The sequence below is a fragment of the Mizuhopecten yessoensis genome, unplaced genomic scaffold (assembly GCF_002113885.1).
Source record: "Mizuhopecten yessoensis strain PY_sf001 unplaced genomic scaffold, ASM211388v2 scaffold10343, whole genome shotgun sequence".
In the NCBI taxonomy this organism is placed as follows: Eukaryota; Metazoa; Mollusca; class Bivalvia; order Pectinida; family Pectinidae; genus Mizuhopecten; species Mizuhopecten yessoensis.
Genome location: NW_018408499.1, coordinates 216,712 through 238,673, shown reverse-complemented (window position 1 = coordinate 238,673; position 21,962 = coordinate 216,712). Strand labels below are relative to the sequence as shown.

The 21,962-nt window shown below is 38.1% G+C and overlaps 2 protein-coding genes across 2 annotated transcripts; both read right to left on the bottom strand.

Moving 5' to 3' along the window:
- Positions 1–12,499: 12,499 nt before the first annotated feature.
- On the bottom strand, positions 12,500–13,519 carry LOC110460259 (mucin-5AC-like). The gene has a single exon (XM_021513077.1). The coding sequence runs from the start codon at positions 13,517–13,519 to the stop codon at positions 12,500–12,502; it is 1,020 nt and encodes a 339-aa protein (XP_021368752.1).
- A 319-nt stretch (positions 13,520–13,838) lies between these two features.
- Positions 13,839–16,657, bottom strand: LOC110460258 (uncharacterized protein C1235.01-like). Its single transcript, XM_021513075.1, has 2 exons — positions 14,958–16,657; positions 13,839–14,805 (listed from the first exon to the last, which is right to left on the bottom strand). The coding sequence occupies exons 1-2, from the start codon at positions 16,655–16,657 to the stop codon at positions 13,839–13,841; spliced, it is 2,667 nt and encodes an 888-aa protein (XP_021368750.1).
- Between the last annotated feature and the right edge of the window lie 5,305 nt (positions 16,658–21,962).

The following is a 21,962-nucleotide window of genomic DNA, read 5'->3' as shown; positions in this document are numbered from 1 at the left end:
AACGTGACTTTTTGGATAATTATTAAAACAATGTTAGCGGGGAGTTTTGGAGAATTATTAACAACATATTAACGTGACGTTTTTGGTAATTATTAATACAATGTTAACGTGACGTTTTGGATAATTATTAATACAATGTTAACGTGACGTTTTGGTTAATTCCTAACACAGCGTTAACGTGACGTTTTGGATAATTATTAATACAATGTTAACGTGACGTTTTAGGTAAGTATTAACACAATGTTAACTTGAGGTTTTGGGTAATTATTAATACAATGTTAACGTGACGTTTTGGATAATTACTAAAACAATGTTAGCGTGGAGTTTTGGATAATTATTAACAGCATATTAACGTGACGTTTTGGGTAATGATTAACACAACGTTAACGTGACGTTTTTGGTAATTATTAATACAATGTTAACGTGACGTTTTGGATAATTATTAAAACAATTTTAACGTTACGTTTTGGTTAATTCTTAACACAACGTTAACGTGACTTTTTGGATAATTATTAAAACAATGTTAACGTGACGTCTTGGTTAATTCTTAACACAACGTTAACGTGACTTTTTGGATAATTATTAAAACAATGTTAACGTGACGTCTTGGTTAATTCTTAACACAACGTTAACGTGACTTTTTGGATAATTATTAAAACAATGTTAACGTGACGTCTTGGTTAATTCTTAACACAACGTTAACGTGACGTTTTGGATAATTATTAATACAATGTTAACGTGACGTTTTGGATAATTATTAAAACAATTTTAACGTTACGTTTTGGTTAATTCTTAACACAACGTTAACGTGACTTTTTGGATAATTATTAAAACAATGTTAGCTTGGAGTTTTGGATAATTATTAACAAGATATTAACGTGACGTTTTGGGTAATTATTAATACAATGTTAACGTGACGTTTTGGATAATTATTAATACAATGTTAACGTGACGTTTTGGTTAATTCCTAACACAGCGTTAACGTGACGTTTTGGATAATTATTAATACAATGTTAACGTGACGTTTTGGATAATTATTAAAACAATGTTAGCTTGGAGTTTTGGATAATTATTAACAATATATTAACGTGACGTTTTGGGTAATTATTAACTCAACGTTAACGTGACGTTTTGGGTAATGATTAACACAATGTTAACGGGACGTTTTGGATGATTATATAAACAATGTTAACGTTGAGTTTTGGGTAATTATTAAACTATGCTAACGTGACGTTTTGGTTATTATTAACACAACGTTAACATGAGGTTTTGGGTAATTATTAACACCATGTTAATGTGACGTTTTGGGTAATTATTAATACAATGTTAACGTACGTGACTTTTTGGGTAATTATTAAAACAACGTTAACGTGACGTTTTGGGTAATTATTAACACAATGTTAACGTGAGGTTTTGGGTAATTATTAACACCATGTTAACGTGAGGTTTTGGGTAATTATTAATACAATGTTAACGTGACGTTTTGGTTAATTCTTAACCCAACGTTAACGTGACGTTTTGGATAATTATTAATACAATGTTAACGTGACGTTTTGGATAATTATTAACACAACGTTAACGTGACGTTTTTGGTAATTATTAATACAATGTTAACGTGACGTTTTGGATAATTATTAAAACAATGTTAACGTGACGTCTTGGTTAATTCTTAACACAACGTTAACGTGACGTTTTGGATAATTATTAAAACAATTTTAACGTTACGTTTTGGTTAATTCTTAACACAACGTTAACGTGACTTTTTGGATAATTATTAAAACAATGTTAACGTGACGTCTTGGTTAATTCTTAACACAACGTTAACGTGACGTTTTGGGTAATGACTAACACAACGTTAACGGGACGTTTTGGATAATTATTCATACAATGTTAACTTGACGTTTTATTAAAACAATGTTAGCGTGGAGTTTTGGATAATTATTAACAACGTATTAACGTGACGTTTTGGGTAATTATTAACTCAACGTTAACGTGACGTTTTGGGTAATGATTAACACAATGTTAACGGGACGTTTTGGATGATTACAAAAACAATGTTAACGTTGAGTTTTGGGTAATTATTAAACTATGTTAACGTGACGTTTTGGTTAATTATTAACACTACGTTAACGTGACGTTTTGGATAATTATTAAAACAATTTTAACGTTACGTTTTGGTTAATTCTTAACACAACGTTAACGTGACGTTTTGGGTAGTTATTAACACAACGTTAACGTGACGTTTTTGGTAATGATTAACACAACGTTAACGGGACATTTTGGATGATTATAAAAACAATGTTTACGTTGAGTTTTGGGTAATTATTAAACTATGCTAACGTGACGTTTTGGTTATTATTAACACAACGTTAACATGAGGTTTTGGGTAATTATTAACACCATGTTAACGTGAGGTTTTGGGTAATTATTAATACAATGTTAACGTGACGTTTTGGATAATTATTAAAACAATGTTAGCGTGGAGTTTCGGATAATTATTAACAACATATTAACGTGACGTTTTTGGTAATTATTAATACAATGTTAACGTGACGTTTTGGATAATTATTAATACAATGTTAACGTGGAGTTTTGGGTAATTATTAACACAACGTTAACGTGACGTTTTTGGTTATTATTAACATTAACAAAATGCACTTGAGACAATCCAAAGTGAGTGAATGTTTTGTATAAGAGAGTTCTATGATTAATATATTTTCAAAGAAGGTATGATGATAAGCTAAATATAGCCCAGCTAGACATTATGTCAACAGTTACCAGCAAAGTAACCCAGTATCATTCTAGGATAGTTAAAAGTCAATCATGTATTTTTTTTGTTCTCTTATTTTCTCTGAAAAATGGCTGATTCATCACGGAGGTACTGTCATTTGACATACTGTCCTGAGTGTTGTATATATATGAGATGTGGGGTTTACTAAAATATGGTCATATAGACCTTATATTGAATTTATGAAAATTCATATGTATGTATATTTCTTTGGTTTTTGAGTTTTAGTTTTATTTATTTCTATATGTGCCTGTTGAATGACGGGCGCCGTATTTTGGTATGGCATTGTCCGTTCGTCCGTAGTAAACTTCTATTTGTCCGGAGATCACCTTACCGATCTTCTGAGAACCTGGTGGGCTTGATCACCATGACATGAAGTTGTGTTTTCTTGAGTGTTAATATCGCTATATGTGTGTTTTCATTAGGATTCATTATAATGTGTTCTCTTTGGCTTGGAAAGGGCGTATTTTGTTCCGCCCCACGGTACTCATTATTTTGTGGTTTTGTTGTTTTTGTGTGTTTTGTGTGTTTTGGGTTTTTTTTCTCTCTTTTTCCTTTACAATATTTGGAATGGTTGGCTGTGTGAATGGTGAATACATTTCAAGCTTGATTTTAAAGTAGATGTCCATGTCATCTCACCTAGATGCTCTTTTTTCACAGTTTATGCATATGCAACTGGTATTTGTGCTAACTGATTGTAGAAAAAAATGTGTGTTTGTTAGCTTCAGGTCTTAGATCTGCCCCTAATGAACATGTGCACATGCTCTCTCAGGTCCTTTTCCTTTTATATCTGCTCTAATCTTCAGATCTACTCTTCCTCCCCTCTTATACACTCTCCTTCTTTCTCCTTTCTCTGTATTTTTGTAAACAAGCATAAATGGAAGGGCAATATAGCTAGGAAGATTTCTAGAAACAGGTGAAGGGGTTAAATTTCTATCAGCCAATTGTCAGGGTCTAGGGGACAAATTTAAACGCAAAGATGTATTTGCTTATTTAAGAAGTAAACATTATAACATTTACTGTCTCCACCAAGACACCCATTTCACAGAGCAAAAGGAAGAATTTATAAGAAATGAATTGGGATACTCTTGCTTTTTTAACTCTTTTAGGCCAAATGCTAGGGGAGTTGGCATTTTGTTAAATAACAATTTTGAAGTCAAGTGTTGAATGAGAAAAAAGAGAGGTCTGGGAATTTTTTAGCATTAAATATGGAAATTGAAGGTACAATTATAACAGTTATAAATATTTATGGTCCAAATATTGACGACCCTACTTTTTTCAATCTCATAGAAGATACATTAGTTGATTTTCAGTCTGAAAAGTGTATAATTTGTGGGGATTTCAATCTAATCCTTAAGCCTGAGTTGGATTATGATAAAACATACAAAAAGATAAACAATCCTAAGTCCGGGGAAAAATACTAGAGATTATTGAAAATTTTGATTGGATTGATGTCTTTAGAGAGCAACATTCTGAATCCAGAAGGTATACATGGATACGGAGCAACCCTGTGAAACAGGTTCGCTTAGAATTTTTTTTAGTATCTGGAAGCCTCTTACCTAGTACTTCTGATACAACCATAGAGCCTGGCTATAGATCTGATCATTCTTTTCCGAACATGACCTTAAAATTAACTGATTTCAAAAAAGGTAAGGGGCTATGGAAATTCAACAATTCCTTATTACATTACCAGGATTATTTTAATTTTATTAATAATACAATTACAAACATTAAACTGCATTACTGCCTCCCTGTATACCAACCTGATTATGTAAAAAAATCTCGAAATGGTGATTTAGAATTTATTATCAATGAACAATTATTTTTTAGAAACTCTATTGATGGAATTAAGGGGTAAAACCATTTCGTATTCTTCTTATAAAAAAACCCAACAGAACTTAAAGGAAGATTGTGTTAAGAAAGCAATAAGATCTCTTGAAGATCAAAGTAATGTAAACATAGACGTACTTAATAAAAAGAAAAAGGAATTGGAAGATATAAGACTACATAAGATTAAGGGAAGTATAATTCGCTCAAGGGCAAAGTGAATTGAAGGAGAAAAACCTTCAAACTATTTTTCAATTTAGAAAATAGAAATTTTACTTCTATTTTTTTTCCAAAATTACAGCTTGATAATGGAGAAATGGTAACAGAACAAGATGATATTTCAAGGGAAGTAAAGTCGTTTTATGAGCAGTTATATAATGTAGATAATACAGTGGTTGATACAAAGGGCCTGTTTCCAGTAATGTTAATTCTCCATAGGAGCCTGCCCCCGTATAATTTCTTATCTAGCTCAACTACTGTTTTTTTCTTTTCCGAAGAATAATTTTACACCTTTCCGACACCCAGATTTCATAATTTCAGTGAAAATGTATTTTTATAAAGTTGTCAATTTCAGCATCAAAGACATAAGTTCGTAAATAAAAGAAGGTTATCTCGAAATTGTAATTCGCAACATAGTATAAATTTCTTTTGATAAATATTTCCAAAACATCGTGTTTATTCATAAAACATAAAAAAAAATATTTTCGGATGAAAATGCACTTGCAGAGACACAATTATGAAGAAAAATGCCATAAAATTGCAATTTTCTCCCGTTATATAGTTTTGGATGCAAATTTCCATCAGAAAATCGGATAGAGCTTTACTTGTTTCATATGTGTACCAAAAATCAGCTAATTCCATGTGGTGGAACGTTCTCATATCGCCGCCTGAATGTGGTTGTAAATTGAAAGAAAAGGGGAAATGAGTAACAACCTTGTCTGAAACCCTATTATATAGCTTATTATATACAAACTTTTATATTGAATATCAGAGCGGATATTTTCATGACAGTTTTATGATGTGTAACGACTAAATAAACAGTATCGATATAAAGATTTACACTGAGGACACCCTGATACATGAATACTGTTCTATCTCAAGTTGTCCTCTTCTGAATTTTCTGATCGTGTGGCCTTGTACATTTATCCGTATCTTCTTGTCTTTGTCTATACGTTTACGGAATCATTGACTCGACGCTAGCTATTCTTGTCTCACTTTCCTTGTTTTATTGTCCCATCTCCAAAGCGTTGTGGCTCTGTCAGGGTTGGGACCCTGACTTGTCTCACTTTCTTTGTGCCTGCCGACCACGCCACATCGAATAGATAGATTATCCATATGAAATACTTTATTTTGTTCTAAGTAATCAATCAATTCTGCGCTTCTTGGAGGTATTGAATGTGATTTATTATATTGTCTTGTTATTTTGTGTAATTAGTTGTTCGTTATTTATCACACATTTTCGCATAATTGTACCAAACTACTAAGTATTAGCTGTTTACAGCAATCATCGGTGGCTTGCTATTTTGTTACTTTATCGACGCTTCATAAACCAATCGTTATTGTTTCAAGATGGAGGGTAAATGTGTTGGAGAAGGGTGTCAAGTATACTTCAAGAAACGTAGTGGCAATAAGAACAGAAGTGCACGCAATGTAAATAGTCCACAATATAAATGGCTCCTAGATACGCTGGTGCAACAAGGATTGATGTCAGCAAAGGAACAAGCACTTATTTGCCAGAAGTGCTACATGAAGTATCTTCGGAACAAAAATCAGCCTGAACCTGAACCCGAGCAGAACCAGGAAATAGAGGAAGAAGACGACTCCCCGTCCCATATCCTGCCGTTGCTGACCCTTCATGATCTTTTGAATGGATCATCTTCACACAAAAAATGCTGTCTCTGTCTTGTTACCTTTGCAAGAAATGGAACAAAATCATCAGTCTTACCAAAACGTGCAAGACATCACCTGATCTATTCACACAAACTGTGGTGTCCCACCTCATCCCGCGTCTGCTCCATTCACCTTATTGGTAACGACTTAGATCCGTCTACAGAGGTTGTCCTTGATGGTAGAGGTTCCTTGGAATCTCAGTTACCATCAAAATCGTCCGAAATCATTAATGACCTCCTAGAGGTGTCGCACGTCCTTTCACAGAACCAGTCTGCGTTTACAATAAGCTTTTCTTCTCTTGATGACTCGGCATGCATGGCCTGGACAGGTTGGTCCAAAGATCAGTTCCTCGAAATCCACTCGCACTGTTCCCCATATCTTTCATCTGGTATATATACCAAGACTACACACGATGCTCTATTACTGTTCTGGGTAAAACTGAAAACCGACATTTCCTGGAGTCAGTGTTCTTCTCTTTTTGGAATTTCCAAGTCAAGTGTGTCCAAAACTTTCCACTCCATAGTACAGGCATTAGACACATCGATAGTCCCACAATTTCTAGGTCCGGATCACTTGACAAGAGAACAGTTGCTCGGGCACAATACTGTCTTTTCAGAAGCATTTTTTGGAGATAAAGCCACTGCCATATTAGATGGCACCTATATTTATATCCAGAAAAGCTCCGACCACAAGCTCCAGAGAATGTCCTACTGTGGCCAGAAGAAGAGAAACTATCTCAAATTCATGAGCATCGCCTTACCAGATGGCTACATTCTGGACACAGTAGGACCATTCACTGGCAGCGAAAATGATGCTACAATTACAAAAAAAGTCATGGACAAGCTAGTTACTTGGCTACAACCAGACGACAACGTTGTCGTTGACCGAGGTTTTAGAGATGTCCTACCAGTTCTCGAAGCCTCTGGCCTCAATGCTAGCATGCCGTCATACCTGAAACCCGGTCAAAGTCAACATTCTGACGTCCAAGCAAATCTTGACAGAACTATCACCAAATCGAGGTGGATTGTGGAATCCTATCATGGTCGTCTGAAACACTGGACGTTCTTCCGAACGCAATTGGTGTCTAACAGCTTTATCAATGTCATCGAGGCTTTGCTTCGAACCGTCACAGCCTGTCTGAATGGTATTAGAGGACCGATCTACCAGAGATCTCCAGAGAGAGATGCCAAAGATAGGCTAATGGCTGAACGTATGAAGGACCGTTTGACAACACCGAATGGTTTAGCTCAGAGAGTCAAGACAGATCCGGATCTATCTAGACGGGCAAGGTCCGAGTTTGTCAAGATGGATGCATCTTCCGTACTGTTTCCCCGTCTCGATCTTGATTACTTGAGAACCATTACGTGTGGAACGTATCAGATATCTCTGGCTCCTGGTTACATCGCCGAACATTTAAGTGATGACGGAGACTATGAGGTGTGGCTTTACCAGCACTCCCCAGACCTTCTCCGATGTCAAATACATTCTCGACACAAAAGCCAAACGAAATATAACGTTTGGATACGGTTCACCGTTTCACCCGATGTTGAGGCCCCAATAAAGGACTACTACTGCCAGTGCCCAGTTGGAGAGAGAACGATGGGAATGTGTGCGCACATCTCCAGTATCTTGTACTACCTTGGGTATTACAGGACGCTGGAAAACCCTCGACCATTACAACCACAGGTAAAGAAATTCCGACAAAACTTGAAATAGTTTTCCATGCGGCAACGGAGTGCATATGTCGAAAGTATGTTTGGGGCTCGATATGAAAGATCCCCGTTACCATGTGACTAACCAAACTTATAAATATAGGTATTATACAATCGCCCGTAGCTATGAACACTCCCGTAAATGCGAAAACCAACCAAAATCATAAGGAACACGTTTTGTTTGTTGTTCTGTCTATTTGTCAGCCAATGTCTTCAACCACGGGGACTTGTGAAGTAGCCATCTTGGATTTTTTTTATGAAAAAGTGTTTCTCTCACTTTTTTTCATATCTGTGTACATATTCTCAACATACCGAGCAAATACTCTCGTTTTTTTGTTAATTATCTAAAGAAAGTCGAAAATCGGCAATTCAACCATAGGCTAATTCAACCCAACATTTGAAAATGTTCCACCACTTACATTTTGATGATTTTTCCTCTCATCAACAGCATGTTACGTACTGTTTAATAGGATAACAATTGGTATGCAATAAACGCCCATAAAAGGGTGTATTCTCTAAAAAACACAGTTTTTGTGTCTAAAATGTTATCATCGAAAATGGCATTTTTGAGATTGTTTCTTCCATAAAACAGCCAAATGGCGCGATGGAAACATGATTTTTTGTCACAATCATGCCATGAATGTATTCTTTACGGTGACCATCATTTGATTAGATTTTCACTGATATTTTACATAACATGCACATTTTATCAACACTTAGACAGCTTCTGAAAGGTACAACTTTGAGGAGCCATAAAAAACAAACCAAGTGACCTAAATCTTTATACTTTATAGATTTGTGACCACAACGGCATGGGCAATGCACCACCAACAGGAAATTTGAATCAGAGAAGGGGCCGTTTTGGAAATCGGCCCTTGAGAAGAATTGTTGAAGAATTGTCATGTTCCAAAATAAAGTGATGTTGATTCGGTTAGTCTTGAAGGAGTTATTACTCTTAAAGAGGCCTCCGCCACTCTAAAAAGTATGAAGAATAATAAAAGTCCGGGGTCTGATGGGTTCACGATAGAATTTTTTAAGTGTTTTTGGAAAAAATTGGGAAACTTTGTTGTTAGGGCTATCAATTATGGATTTATGATCAATCAATTATCTGTTACACAGAGGCAAGGTATAATTACATGTTTGCCTAAGGGTGATAAACCCAGACACTTTATTAGGAACTGGCGACCAATTTCTCACTTAAATACTGTGTATAAATTAGCCTCAGGATCTATAGCTAATAGAATAAAACCATTTTTGGGAAAATTAATTAACCCCGATCAGACAGGATTTTTATCAGGAAGATACATAGGCGAAAATACCAGACTCATTCATGACATTATGCAATATACTGAAGAAATTGATATTCCTGGCATGCTATTTAAGTGATTGATTTTGAAAAGCTTTCGATTCTGTTTCTTGGAAATTTATTGATGAAGTTCTCAGGTTTTTTAAATTTGGAAATGATATGAGGAAATGGATAAAAGTTTTACACAGAAAAGCCAGTTCTGCTATAAATCAGGCGGCGGTGGGTGGGTGGTGGTGGGGGGTGGGGTCGATCTAAATTAACTTAGATAAAACACAGATTGTATGGATAGGGAGTAAAAAATATAGCGAGGACGTTCTATTACCTGAACTGAACTTAAACTGGGGGGTGGGACATTTCAATCTTTTAGGTTTAGAATTCCATGTAGACCTTTTTAAAATAGCTAATCTGAACTACGATAAAAAAACTTGTTAAACTCAAATCTCGTATCAAGTGTTGGAGCCGTAGATCTCTTACTCCTTTAGGGAGAATTAGTATAATATAATCTTTACTTATCTCACAGTTCAATCATCCTTTTATTGCATTACCCAATCCTGATGATGTTTTTATAAAAAAACTTAACTCAGTCCTTCCCAACTTCTTATGGAATAGTAAGACAGATAAAGTTAAGAGAGAGGTAATTGTACAAACTTACATTGAAGGAGGTCTAAAAATGGTTCATGTTAAGAAATATATAGAAGCTCTTAAGTTAGGGTGGATCAGGAGAATCTTTAGCTCACTTGGTAAATGGCTAGGAATTCTGAAAAAAATGTAGACGTTCAGCTTTTATCTAAATGTTGGAATGATGATCTACACGTAACGAAAACTAAATGTAAAAATATATATTCTGGGAAGATGTATTTCAGGCTTGGTATAATCTTAGAGTTAAAGAAGAACTTGTTAGAAATCTTAATGATGATGAGGAGTTGATACTTAAAACTCCAGTATGGTTTAACAAAAACATTGTTGTTAAAAACCAACCAATTTTCTACAAAAAAATGGTTCGATGCAGGAATTAGTATAGTGAATGACTTAATAAAAGACAATAGAACGTTTTCCTTTTATAATTTTAATGAATTCTGTACTGTGTTTGGTACAATAACAAATTATTTACAATAGTATGGAGTAATCCAAATTATTAAGAAATACTTGAGGCCTTTAACATCTCCAAGTAGAACATTGACGTTTCCGATTATTCCACTTTATCTTGAGCTAATCCCAAAGAAAAAAAAGGTCGCAGGAATTCTACCGTTTACTCCTGAGAAATAATATTAACATAACTGGTCAGCAAAAATGGGGGAATATCTTTGACTATAATGAAGAGAAATGGATTCTTTTTACAGTATTCCTTTTCGATCAACTCAAAATTCTGAACTCCGTTGGCTACAATTTAAGGTTAACCACTATATTCTAACAACTAACTCTTATGCACATAAAATAGTCTTATCAAACAATCCTAATTGTAATTTCTGTAATAGAGAAAGGGAGACAATCGTGCATATGTTCTGGGAATTTGATAAGGTTCAGAAGTTTCTGGCAAGTTTTGAAAGGTTGTTAAATGCACTAACAATTACATTACCTATTAATAAAGAAACATTGTTATTTGGTTTGGTAAATAACACAGGCATTTACAATCGCATTGAGAATGAAGTTCTTCTTCTAATCAAATCCTATATCTACAGAACCAGAACTATACATGGTACTCTCTCTGTTATGGCTCTGGCTAATGTAATAAAAGATAACTTTGTGGTTCAAAAATTTTCCTTATAGCAATACAGTGTGATATTAAATGAAATAATACTTATCCATATGCAGTCTTTAGTGATACAAATTTCTTTTTGCATAATTTGTATGGCATGAGTGGTAACATGAAAGATGATTGGTGACAAATAGGTAATTATATGATCTGAATGAATTACTGATCCATTATTATTAAAAAAAACTCTTTTGAACAATTATAACAAAAACCCCATAAACAACATGTTAACGTGACATGTTTGGTTATTATTATCATTAACACAACATAAAAGTGACGTTTTGGGTTATTATTAACATAGTGTTGACACGACAATTTTTGTTATTATTAACCCAAAGTTAACGTGACGTTTTAGGTTATTAATAACACCTTGCTAACTTGACATTTTGAGTAATTATCAACACAATGTTAACGTGACGTTTTGGGTTAAAAATCAACAAAATATTAACGTGACATTTTGAGTTATTATTAACCCAAAGTTAACGTGACGTTTTAGGTTATTATTAACACAACGTTTGAATGACGTTTTTAGTTATTATTACAACAAAGGTTAACGAGACGTTTTTAGTTATTATAACAACAAAGGTTAACGTGACATTTTTAGTTATTATTACAACAAAGGTTAACGTGACGTTTTTAGTTATTATTACAACAAAGGTTAACGTGACGTTTTTAGTTATTATTACAACAAAGGTTAACGTGACGTTTTTAGTTATTATTACAACAAAGGTTAACGTGACGTTTTTAGTTATTATTACAACAAAGGTTAACGTGACGTTTTTAGTTATTATTACAACAAAGGTTAACGTGACGTTTTTAGTTATTATTACAACAAAGGTTAACGTGACGTTTTTAGTTATTATTACAACAAAGGTTAACGTGACGTTTTTAGTTATTATTAAAACAAAGGTTAACGTGACGTTTTTAGTTATTATTAACACAACATTAATGTGACCATTTGGGTTATTATTAACACAACGTTTACATGACGTTTTGGAATATTTTTTACATAATATTAACGGGACGTTTTGTGTAATTATTTACACAATGTAAACGTGACGTTTTTCAGTCTAGTTCCGCTACAGAAATATCTGTCCAGTGTCACATCATCTCTGTGATTAACGAAGTTATATGCTGTGTTAGAGCCATATACGTTAAGATATTTGTTTTGAACAATTTAACTTCTGTGGGTTGAGTCCGCTGCTCGGAGTAGTGCCATAGATTTATCTAAACACAAACTTAGGCTTTGCGGCAGTTTCCGGTGGTGTTTTGTAGAGGGTGTAGAGTTCTGCGGGATCAATTAAATCCGTGTTACTCCCTATTCGATTCATCTGCCTTACATTCTTACGTATCACGGCAGCTACAATCACTAAAATGAGCAGGACAAGTACGCACCCTATTACAATTCCAGCCATGGTGGTCACACTGGGACCATCGGTGACGTCAGTATTATCATTCATGATCTCCCGCTGATTGTTCGGTGTTTTTGAAGTCATCGTTTGCGTCTGAGGTTGGCTTGACGTCGTAGTTTGATTGACCATTGTAGTAGGTTGACTTAAACCTGGTGTCGTCGTAGTTTGTCCAGTCATTGCGGTTGTTTGATTGAAACCTGATGACGTCCTAGTTTGTCCCGTCATTGCTGGAGTTTGATTCAGACCTGGTGAGGTCGGAGTTTGTCCCGTAATTGTGGTAGTTTGATTGCGACCTGGTGACGTCGTAGTTTGTCCCGTCATTGTGGTAGTTTGATTGCGACCTGATGACGTCGTAGTTTGTCCCGTCATTTCTGTGGTCTGATTTAGACTTGATGATGTCGTAGTTTGTCCAGTCAGTAGTGTAGTTTGATTAAGAACTTGTGACGTGGTAGTTTTCCCCGTTATTATGGTAGTTTGATAAAGACCTAGTGAAGAATTGGTTTGATCCGTCATTGTGGTAGTTGGATTAAGATCTGATGACGTCGTAGATTGACCCGACATTGTGGTAGTTTGATTGAGACCAGAAGCCGTAGTAGTTTGTCCCGTCATTGCGGTAGTTTGATTAAGACCTGTTGACGTCGTAGTTTGTCCCGTCATTGCGTTAGTTTTATTGAGGCTTGGTGACGTCGTTGTTTGTCCTGTCATTGTGGTAATTTGAATGATACCTGATGACGCCGTAGTTTCTTCTGTCATTGCAGCAGTTTGATAAAGATCTAACGACGTCGTAGATTGTCCAGTCTTTGTGGTAGTTTGATTAAGACCTGCAGACATCGTAGTTCGTCCCGTTATTGTGGTGGTTTCATTAAAACTTGATGACGTCGTAGGTTGTCCCGTCGTTGCGGTAGTTTGATTTAGACCTGATGACGTCGAAGTTTGATCCGTAACGGTGGTAGTTTGATTGCGACCTGATGACATCGTAGTTTGTCCCGTCATTTCTGAAGTCTGATTTAGACTTGATGATGTCGTAGTTTGTCCAGTCAGTAGTGTAGTTTGATTAAGAACTTGTGACGTGGTAGTTTTCCCCGTTATTATGGTAGTTTGATAAAGACCTAGTGAAGAATTGGTTTGATCCGTCATTGTGGTAGTTGGATTAAGATCTGATGACGTCGTTGATTGACCCGACATTGTGGTAGTTTGATTTAGACCTGATGACGTTGTAGTTTGTCCCGTCATTGTGGTAGTTTGATTGAGACCTGGTGACGTTGTAGTTGGTCCCGTCATTGTGGTAGTTTGATTGAGACCTGGTGCCGTCGTAGTTGGTCCCGTCATTGTGGTAGTTTGAGTGAGACTTGGTGACGTTGTAGTTTGTCCCGTCATTGCGGTAGTTTGATTGAGACCAGAAGCCGTAGTAGTTTGTCCCGTCATTGCGGTAGTTTGATTGAGCCCAGAAGCCGTAGTAGTTTGTCCCGTCATTGCGGTAGTTTGATTGAGACCTGGTGACGTTGTAGTTGGTCCCATCATTGCGGTTGTTTGAGTGAGCCCTGGTGACGTTGTAGTTGGTCCCGTCATTGTGGTAGTTTGATTGAGACCTGGTAACGTTGTAGTTGGTCCCGTCATTGCGGTAGTTTGATTGAGACCTGGTGACGTTGTAGTTTGTCCCGTCATTGTGGTAGTTTGATTGAGACCTGGTGACGTTGTAGTTTGTCCCGTCATTGCGGTAGTTTGAGTGAGACCTGGTGACGTTGTAGTTGGTCCCGTCATTGCGGTAGTTTGGGTGAGACTTGGTGACGTTGTAGTTGGTCCCGTCATTGCGGTAGTTTGAGTGAGACCTGGTGACGCTGTAGTTGGTCCCGTCATTGTGGTAGTTTGATTGAGACCTGGTGACGTCGTAGTTGGTCCCGTCATTGTGGTAGTTTGATTGAGACCTGGTGACGTCGTAATTTGTCCCGTCATTGTGGTAGTTTGATTCAGACCTGATGACGCCGTAGTTTGTCCCGACATTGTGGTAATTTGATTGATACCTGGTGACGTCGTAGTTTGTCCCGTCATTGTGGTAGTTTGATTGTGAACTGATGACGTCGTAGTTTGTCCCGTCATTTCTGTGGTCTGATTTTGACCTGATGATGTCGTAGTTTGTCCAGTCAGTAGGGTAGTTTGATTAAGAACTTGTGACGTGGTAGTTTTTCCCGTCATTATGGTAGTTTGATAAAGACCTAGTGAAGAATTGGTTTGATCCGTCATTGTGGTAGTTTGATTTAGATCTGATGACGTCGTAGATTGACCCGTCATAGTGGTAGTTTGATTGAGACTTGGTGTCGTTGTAGATTGTCCTGTCATTGTGGTGGTTTGATTGAGACTTGGTGTCGTTGTAGATTGTCCCGTCATTGTGGTGGTTTGATTGAGACTTGGTGTCGTTGTAGATTTTCCTGTCATTGTGGTGGTTTGATTGAGACTTGGTGTGGTTGTAGATTGTCCCGTCATTGTGGTGGTTTGATTGAGACTTGGTGTCGTTATAGATTGTCCCGTCATTGTGGTAGTTTTAGTGAGACTTGGTGTCGTTGTAGATTGTCCCGTCATTGTGGTGGTTTGATTAAGACTTGGTGTCGTTGTAGATTGTCCCGTCATTGTGGTAGTTTGATTGAGACTTGGTGTCGTTGTTGATTGTCCCGTCATTTTGGTTGTTTGAGTGAGACCTGGTGACGTTGTAGATGGTCCCGTCATTGCGGTAGTTTGATTGAGACTTGGTGACGTTGTAGTTTGTCCTGTCATTGCGGTAGTTTGATTGAGACTTGGTGACGTTGTAGTTGGTCCCGTCATTGCGGTTGTTTGATTGAGCCTTGGTGACGTTGTAGTTGGTCCCGTCATTGAGGTAGTTTGATTGAGAGCTGGTGACGTTGTAGTTGGTCCCGTCATTTCGGTTGTTTGAGTGAGACCTGGTAACGTTTTAGTTGGTCCCGTCATTTCGGTTGTTTGAGTGAGACCTGGTAACGTTTTAGTTGGTCCCGTCATTGCGGTTGTTTGAGTGATTCCTGGTGACGTTGTAGTTGGTCCCGTCATTTCGGTTGTTTGAGTGAGACCTGGTGACGTTGTAGATGGTCCCGTCATTGCGGTAGTTTGATTGAGAACTGATGAGGCCGTCGTTTGTCCCGTCATTGCGGTAGTTTGATTGAGACCTGGTAACGTTGTGGTTGGTCCCGTCATTGCGGTAGTTTGATTGATACCTGGTGACGTTGTAGTTGGTCCCGTCATTTCGGTTGTTTGAGTGAGACCTGGTAACGTTTTAGTTGGTCCCGTCATTTCGGTTGTTTGAGTGAGACCTGGTAACGTTTTAGTTGGTCCCGTCATTGCGGTTGTTTGAGTGAGGCCTGGTGACGTTGTATTTGGTCCCGTCATTGCGATAGTTTGATTGAGACTTGGTGACGTTGTAGCTGGTCCCGTCATTGCGGTAGTTTGATTGAGAACTGATGAGGCCGTCGTTTGTCCCGTCATTGCGGTAGTTTGATTGAGACCTGGTAACGTGGTAGTTGGTCCCGTCATTGCGGTAGTTTGATTGCGACCTGGTGACGTTGTAGTTGGTCCCGTCATTTCGGTTGTTTGAGTGAGACCTGGTAACGTTTTAGTTGGTCCCGTCATTGCGGTTGTTTGAGTTAGACCTTGTGACGTTGTAGTTGGTCCCGTCATTGTGGTAGTTTGAGTGAGACCTGGTGACGTTGTATTTGGTCCAGTCATTGCGGTAGTTTGATTGAGACTTGGTGAAGTTGTAGTTTGTCCCGTCATTGCGGTAGTTTGATTGAGGCCTGGTGACGTTGTAGTTGGTCCCGTCATTGGGGTAGTTTGATTGAGACCTGGTGACGTTGTAGTTGGTCCCGTCATTTTGGTTGTTTGAGTGAGACCTGGTGACGTTGTATTTGGTCCCGTCATTGCGGTAGTTTGATTGAGACTTGGTGACGTTGTAGTTGGTCCCGTCATTGCGGTAGTTTGATTGAGAACTGATGTGGCCGTCGTTTGTCACGTCATTGCGGTAGATTGATTGAGACCTGGTGACGGTGTAGTTGGTCCCGTCATTGCGGTAGTTTGATTAAGAACTGATGGGGCCGTCGTTTGTCCCGTCATTGCGGTAGATTGATTGCGACCTGGTGACGTTGTAGTTGGTCCCGTCATTGCGGTAGTGTAGTTGGTCCCGTCATTGCGGTAGTTTGAGTGAGACTTGGTGACGTTGTAGTTGGTCCCGTCATTGGGGTAGTTTGATTGAGACCTGGTGACGTTGTAGTTTGTCCCGTAATTGCGGTAGTTTGATTGAGACCTGGTGATGTTGTAGTTGGTCCCGTCATTGCGGTAGTTTGATTGAGAACTGATGGGGCCGTCGTTTGTCCCGTCATTGCGGTAGATTGATTGAGACCTGGTGACGTTGTAGTTGGTCCCGTCATTGCGGTAGTTTGATTGAGACCTGGTGATGTTGTAGTTGGTCCCGTCATTGCGGTAGTTTGATTGAGAACTGATGAGGCCGTCGTTTGTCCCGTCATTGCGGTAGTTTGATTGAGACCTGGTAACGTTGTTGTTGGTCCCGTCATTGCGGTAGTTTGATTGAGACCTGGTAACGTTTTGGTTGGTCCCGTCATTGCGGTAGTTTGATTGAGACCTGGTAACGTTGTAGATTGACCCGTCATTTTGGTTGTTTGAGTGAGACCTGGTGACGTTGTAGTTGGTCCCGTCATTGCGGTAGTTTGATTGAGACCTGGTAACGTTATAGTTGGTCCCGTCATTTTGGTTGCTTGATTGAGACCTGGTGACGTTGTAGTTTGTCCCGTCATTGTGGTAGTTTGATTGAGAACTGATGACGTGGTTGTTTGACCAGTGATAACGGTAGTTTGATTGAGATTTGGTAACGTCGTTGTTTGTCCTGTCATTACGTTAGCTTGATTAAGACCTGATGACGTGGTAGTTTGTGCCGTTATTGTGGTAGTTTGAATGAGACCTGGTGACGTCGTAGTTTGTCCCGTAATTGTGGTAGTTTTATTGTGACCTGGCGAGTTGGTTTGCTCCGCCATTGTGGTAGTTGGATTAAGATCTGATGACGTCGTAGTTCGTCCCATCATTTTGGTAGTTTGGTTGAGGCTGGGTGACCTCGTACTTCGACCCGTTATTGTGGTAGTTTGATTTAGACCTAATGACGTCCTACTTTTTCCCATTATTGTGGTAAATTGATTTAGACCTGATGACGTCGTAGTTTGTCCAGTCATTGTGGTAGTTTGATTGAAACCTGATGACGTCCTAGTTTGATCCGTCCCAGAAACATATTGGCTAGTAGTCTTATCGACCACCATGGAAGTTTGATGTAGACTTGATGACGTAACAGTTTTGGCCGTCCCCATATATAGTTGGCTAGTAGTTTGACCAGTGGCCGTTGTAGGTTGGCTAAGACCTGTTGATACGGTAGTTTGATCTGTGGTAGGTTGACTTAGACTTGATCCTGTCCCCGTACCAAGTGTGCTAGCAGTTTGACCCGTTACCTTAGGTGATTGACTCAGATCTTGTGAAACCGTTGTTTGAACCGTCACCTTTGTAGGTTGACTCAGACCTGTAAACATAGGAGTTTGACTAGTTCCCGTACCAAATTGGCTAGTAGTTTTACCCATCACCGAGGTATGTTGACTTACAACTGATGACGTATCAGTTTGGTCTGTCCCTGTGGTAGGTTGGCTTTGGCTGTGTGCTATTGTAGTTTGGCCCGTCACCGTCGTAGATTGACTTACATCTGATGACGTAGCAGTTTTGTCAGTCCTCGTACTTAGTTGGCTAGTAGTTCGACCCGTCACTATGGAACTTAGACCTGACGGCAAAGCAGATTCACTCGTCAAATCAGAAGTTTGACTTAATCCTGGTGACACAGTTATTTGGGTCAGACCTGGTTGCGTAGCAGTATGGCCAAGACCAGTTGCCGTTGCAGTTTGTCCTGTCCCCGTATCTTGTTGGCTGGTACTTCGACCTGCTACCGTAGAATGTTGACTTGGTGACATATTTGTTTGGCCTGGAGCTGGTTCGCTTGTATCTTGAAACGTTACTGCCCTATTCAAACCTGATTGTAAAGCAGTTTGGCTGAGACCAATTGGCGTAGCAGTTATGCCTGCTCCCGTACCTGGTCCGTTGGTATTTTGACCCGTAACTTTGGTAGCTGGGCTTAGACCTGATGGCATATTAGCTTGAATGACAATTGTTGGCAAAGTAGTTTGAATCGTTCGCGAATCTAGTTGGCTTGTAATTTGACCCTCCACCGTGGTACTTGGTCCTAAACCTGTTGACATAGAACTATGGGTCTGGCCTGGAAGCAGAGTAGTTTGGATCAGGGCTGGTGGCATAGAATTTTGTATCGTCTCCGTACCTACTTTTCTGGTAGTTTGAACCGTCACCGTGGCTGTTTGGAGTGAACCTGGTGATATAGTATTTTGGCCATTACCAGAACGTGGCTCGCTGGTAATTTCATCCGTCAATGTGGTATTTTGGGTTAGATGCCGTTGTGTAGCAGTTTGTCCAAGGTCAGTTGTTGTAGCAGTTTGACCCGTCACTCTGATATTTTGGCCCAGTGTTGTTGACGTGACAGATTTACGTCTCCTCCTGCCTAATAGTTCGATAGACGCTATGATGGACCCTGGGTCTGCTGTCCGGGCAGACTGTCTTGCCTTTCTTGAAGTACCACATATAAAATGCATAGACTTTGTTGGCGCGTGTCCATCACAGCTGGCGAAATGAGAGTCTGCGTGTGTTTTGTTCAGGAGGGAGGTTGGGCTGCTATAACCTGCGGAACGAGAAGGGAATGTCAACATATTCAAATGGCCAATATGTAATATATTACAACCCTGTTTGTTAAAATATCACACTGGCAAGTTATAGGAGAAGCTGTTAACTCATATCTGCAATACTTACCTAATCTTGTAAATGTACCGTTTGACACCAGTATAATTACCCTACTACCAACTATAACGGAGGCTTGGACTGGTGATTCATAAGGTTCGATGATTCTAACGCAAGTGCAATTAAATGCCTTATCATTCACATTGAATTCTCTAATATTATTTATTGATATATTTTCTTAATATTAAATGACTTTTTATTAAGATTATAATGCAACATATACGAAATAGGGGCCAAGGACTAGATTTCCTATCTTGAGTTCGTATTTCCCTTGCCTTTGTCTCACAGTATAGGAAATCAGAACTAATGGACATCAGATAGAAATGAGTAGCACAGCATACAAGGAGTTAACTTATATACATGAGGGATAACAGGTTATCGCAACAGCGATATTCAACTAAGTGTCAGTGAGAATACATCAGAACTTCATCCAATTTTTATCGTTGCGATCAGTAAGTGATGGTGTTGTTAATAACAAAAGTGTATATATATATACTTACATGACTTATCTCCATGACAACCAGGACTAGTACACGTGAGAGACGCGACGTTAACCGTCAGTAAAGAGGTAGGCCAATCTGGCAAGGTATTTCTTTTTGGTAAATTGTTGTACTTTGTTCTGTCTAGGTATTGGTTAAAGAATGTCCGAATTTTGTTACACAATGATCCGGATTCTTTTCTGTGCAGAAAAAAACAAAGAACGAAAATGATATTTTTATGGATGTTTCCCTAGATCTAATGTACAAAATTGCCATACAGGGGTAAATTGGTTAGTCAGACGTCAATATCTAGTTAACTAACGGAATACAGGCACATTTGTTAGTCAGACGTCAATATATATATAGTTTACTAACGGAACACAGGAGCAGTTCTATTGTAGTAGTTAGTTAATCAGACGTCAATATACAGAAGCATAAGAGACTTAAGTCTGTGCTATTCTTACAGTTGTATTCGTTAATATTCACTACCAATAGAAAGTAAGGAGAAATCTATTGAGAATTCAGTGAGTCGTTGCAGAGATCCGAAGCGATTTATCTTTTTACTGTAAATGGTGTAGAAAAACATCAAAGGGAGGAGGAAGGGACCTTAACAGGCCTTATCAACTTACGTTCATACATTATTTGGCTACAACATGTAATTTATATTTGTACATTTTTTTTTTATGTAAACATGGCCAGAATAAATTCGAGTTACACCTCAGGTGCTCTCAGTAATCAGTAGAAAAACGAAGTAAGAAGTCTCTTATTTTTAATCTTTTTAATTTGTAGACGCCGAAAGCAAACAAGGTAAATATTTACTGTACAGTATGGCCATGTTGTCCATTCACAAGTGTTCAGGGGAACGAAGAGTAAGTTAAAGCTACACCGCTACGTCTAACCTCAGGTACTGACAGTAACCGCTAGAAATACCAAGGAATGAAGCACCTGTTTAAAGGTTTATATTGTTGATGCAGAAATCAAAACAAAGTCAATAGCTACTGCACCAAATGGCAATTTTGTCTATAAAAGAGTCGCCATTAGTACAAAAAAAATCGAAACAACGAAGAGTGCCAAAATAGTGAGTCGATAATAAAACCAAACAATGTAAACCTTTCTCCGTAAACTTTTGCCATCATAATCGTATTAGATAGTCACAGAATCTGTAGTTTACTAATGGGAAACAGGGGTATTTGTGTGTCAGATAATCTGTAGTTTACAAATGGGAAACAAGGGAATTAGTTAGTAAGATAATATCTAGTTTACAAATGGGATACAGGGGTATTAGCTAGTCAGAGAATCTGTAGTTTACTCATGGGTGTATATGTTCATATCTCTTGTATACTCACGTGATATATTAATTAGTTAGTCCGAGTATATCTATTGATGGTATATAGAGGTTTTACTAAGTCAGAGAATTTTCCTAGTTTATTTTTGGGATACAGGGGTATATATCTAGTTTACTCATTTGATTTCCCTAGTTTATTTTTGGGATACAGGGGTATATCTCTAGTTTACTCATGGAATATAATAAATTAGTTACGTCAGATACAACAGATACAAAAATACCCAAATAGTATCTAATGTCGCATCCAATAGGTTTGTAATACTGAAAGCACATAGACATGTTAGCAATGGTACTGTTTTACATTAACATGCCACAACACTGATGTATCATTATGAAAGTATTTAAAAGTGTATAATACATACAGGTTGATTTGACCATGTCAGATCGGGTACTGGGATACCTACATGCGGGTGAAGACGGAGGTCACCGAGTAGACCTGAGAGATACACTGCTGTTTGATTGCACACAGACTATCGTTTTTGTTCGTGTAAGTCTCGTTTGTGCATTGGCCAAATGACGTCACCGTAACATCAACCCCATC

What these genes read in the sequence shown, in the direction of transcription:
- LOC110460259 (XM_021513077.1), bottom strand. Translation starts at nt 13,519, where the DNA reads ATGTCTGCAGGTCTTAATCAAACTACCACAAAGACTGGACAATCTACG.
- LOC110460258 (XM_021513075.1), bottom strand. Translation starts at nt 16,657, where the DNA reads ATGACGGGACCAACTACAACGTCACCAAGTCTCAATCAAACTACCGCA. An exon ending in ATGACGGGTCAATCTACGAC is followed by an intron (nt 14,806 to 14,957) that starts GTCATCAGATCT and finishes CGACATCATCAG; the next exon opens with GTCAAAATCAGACCACAGAA.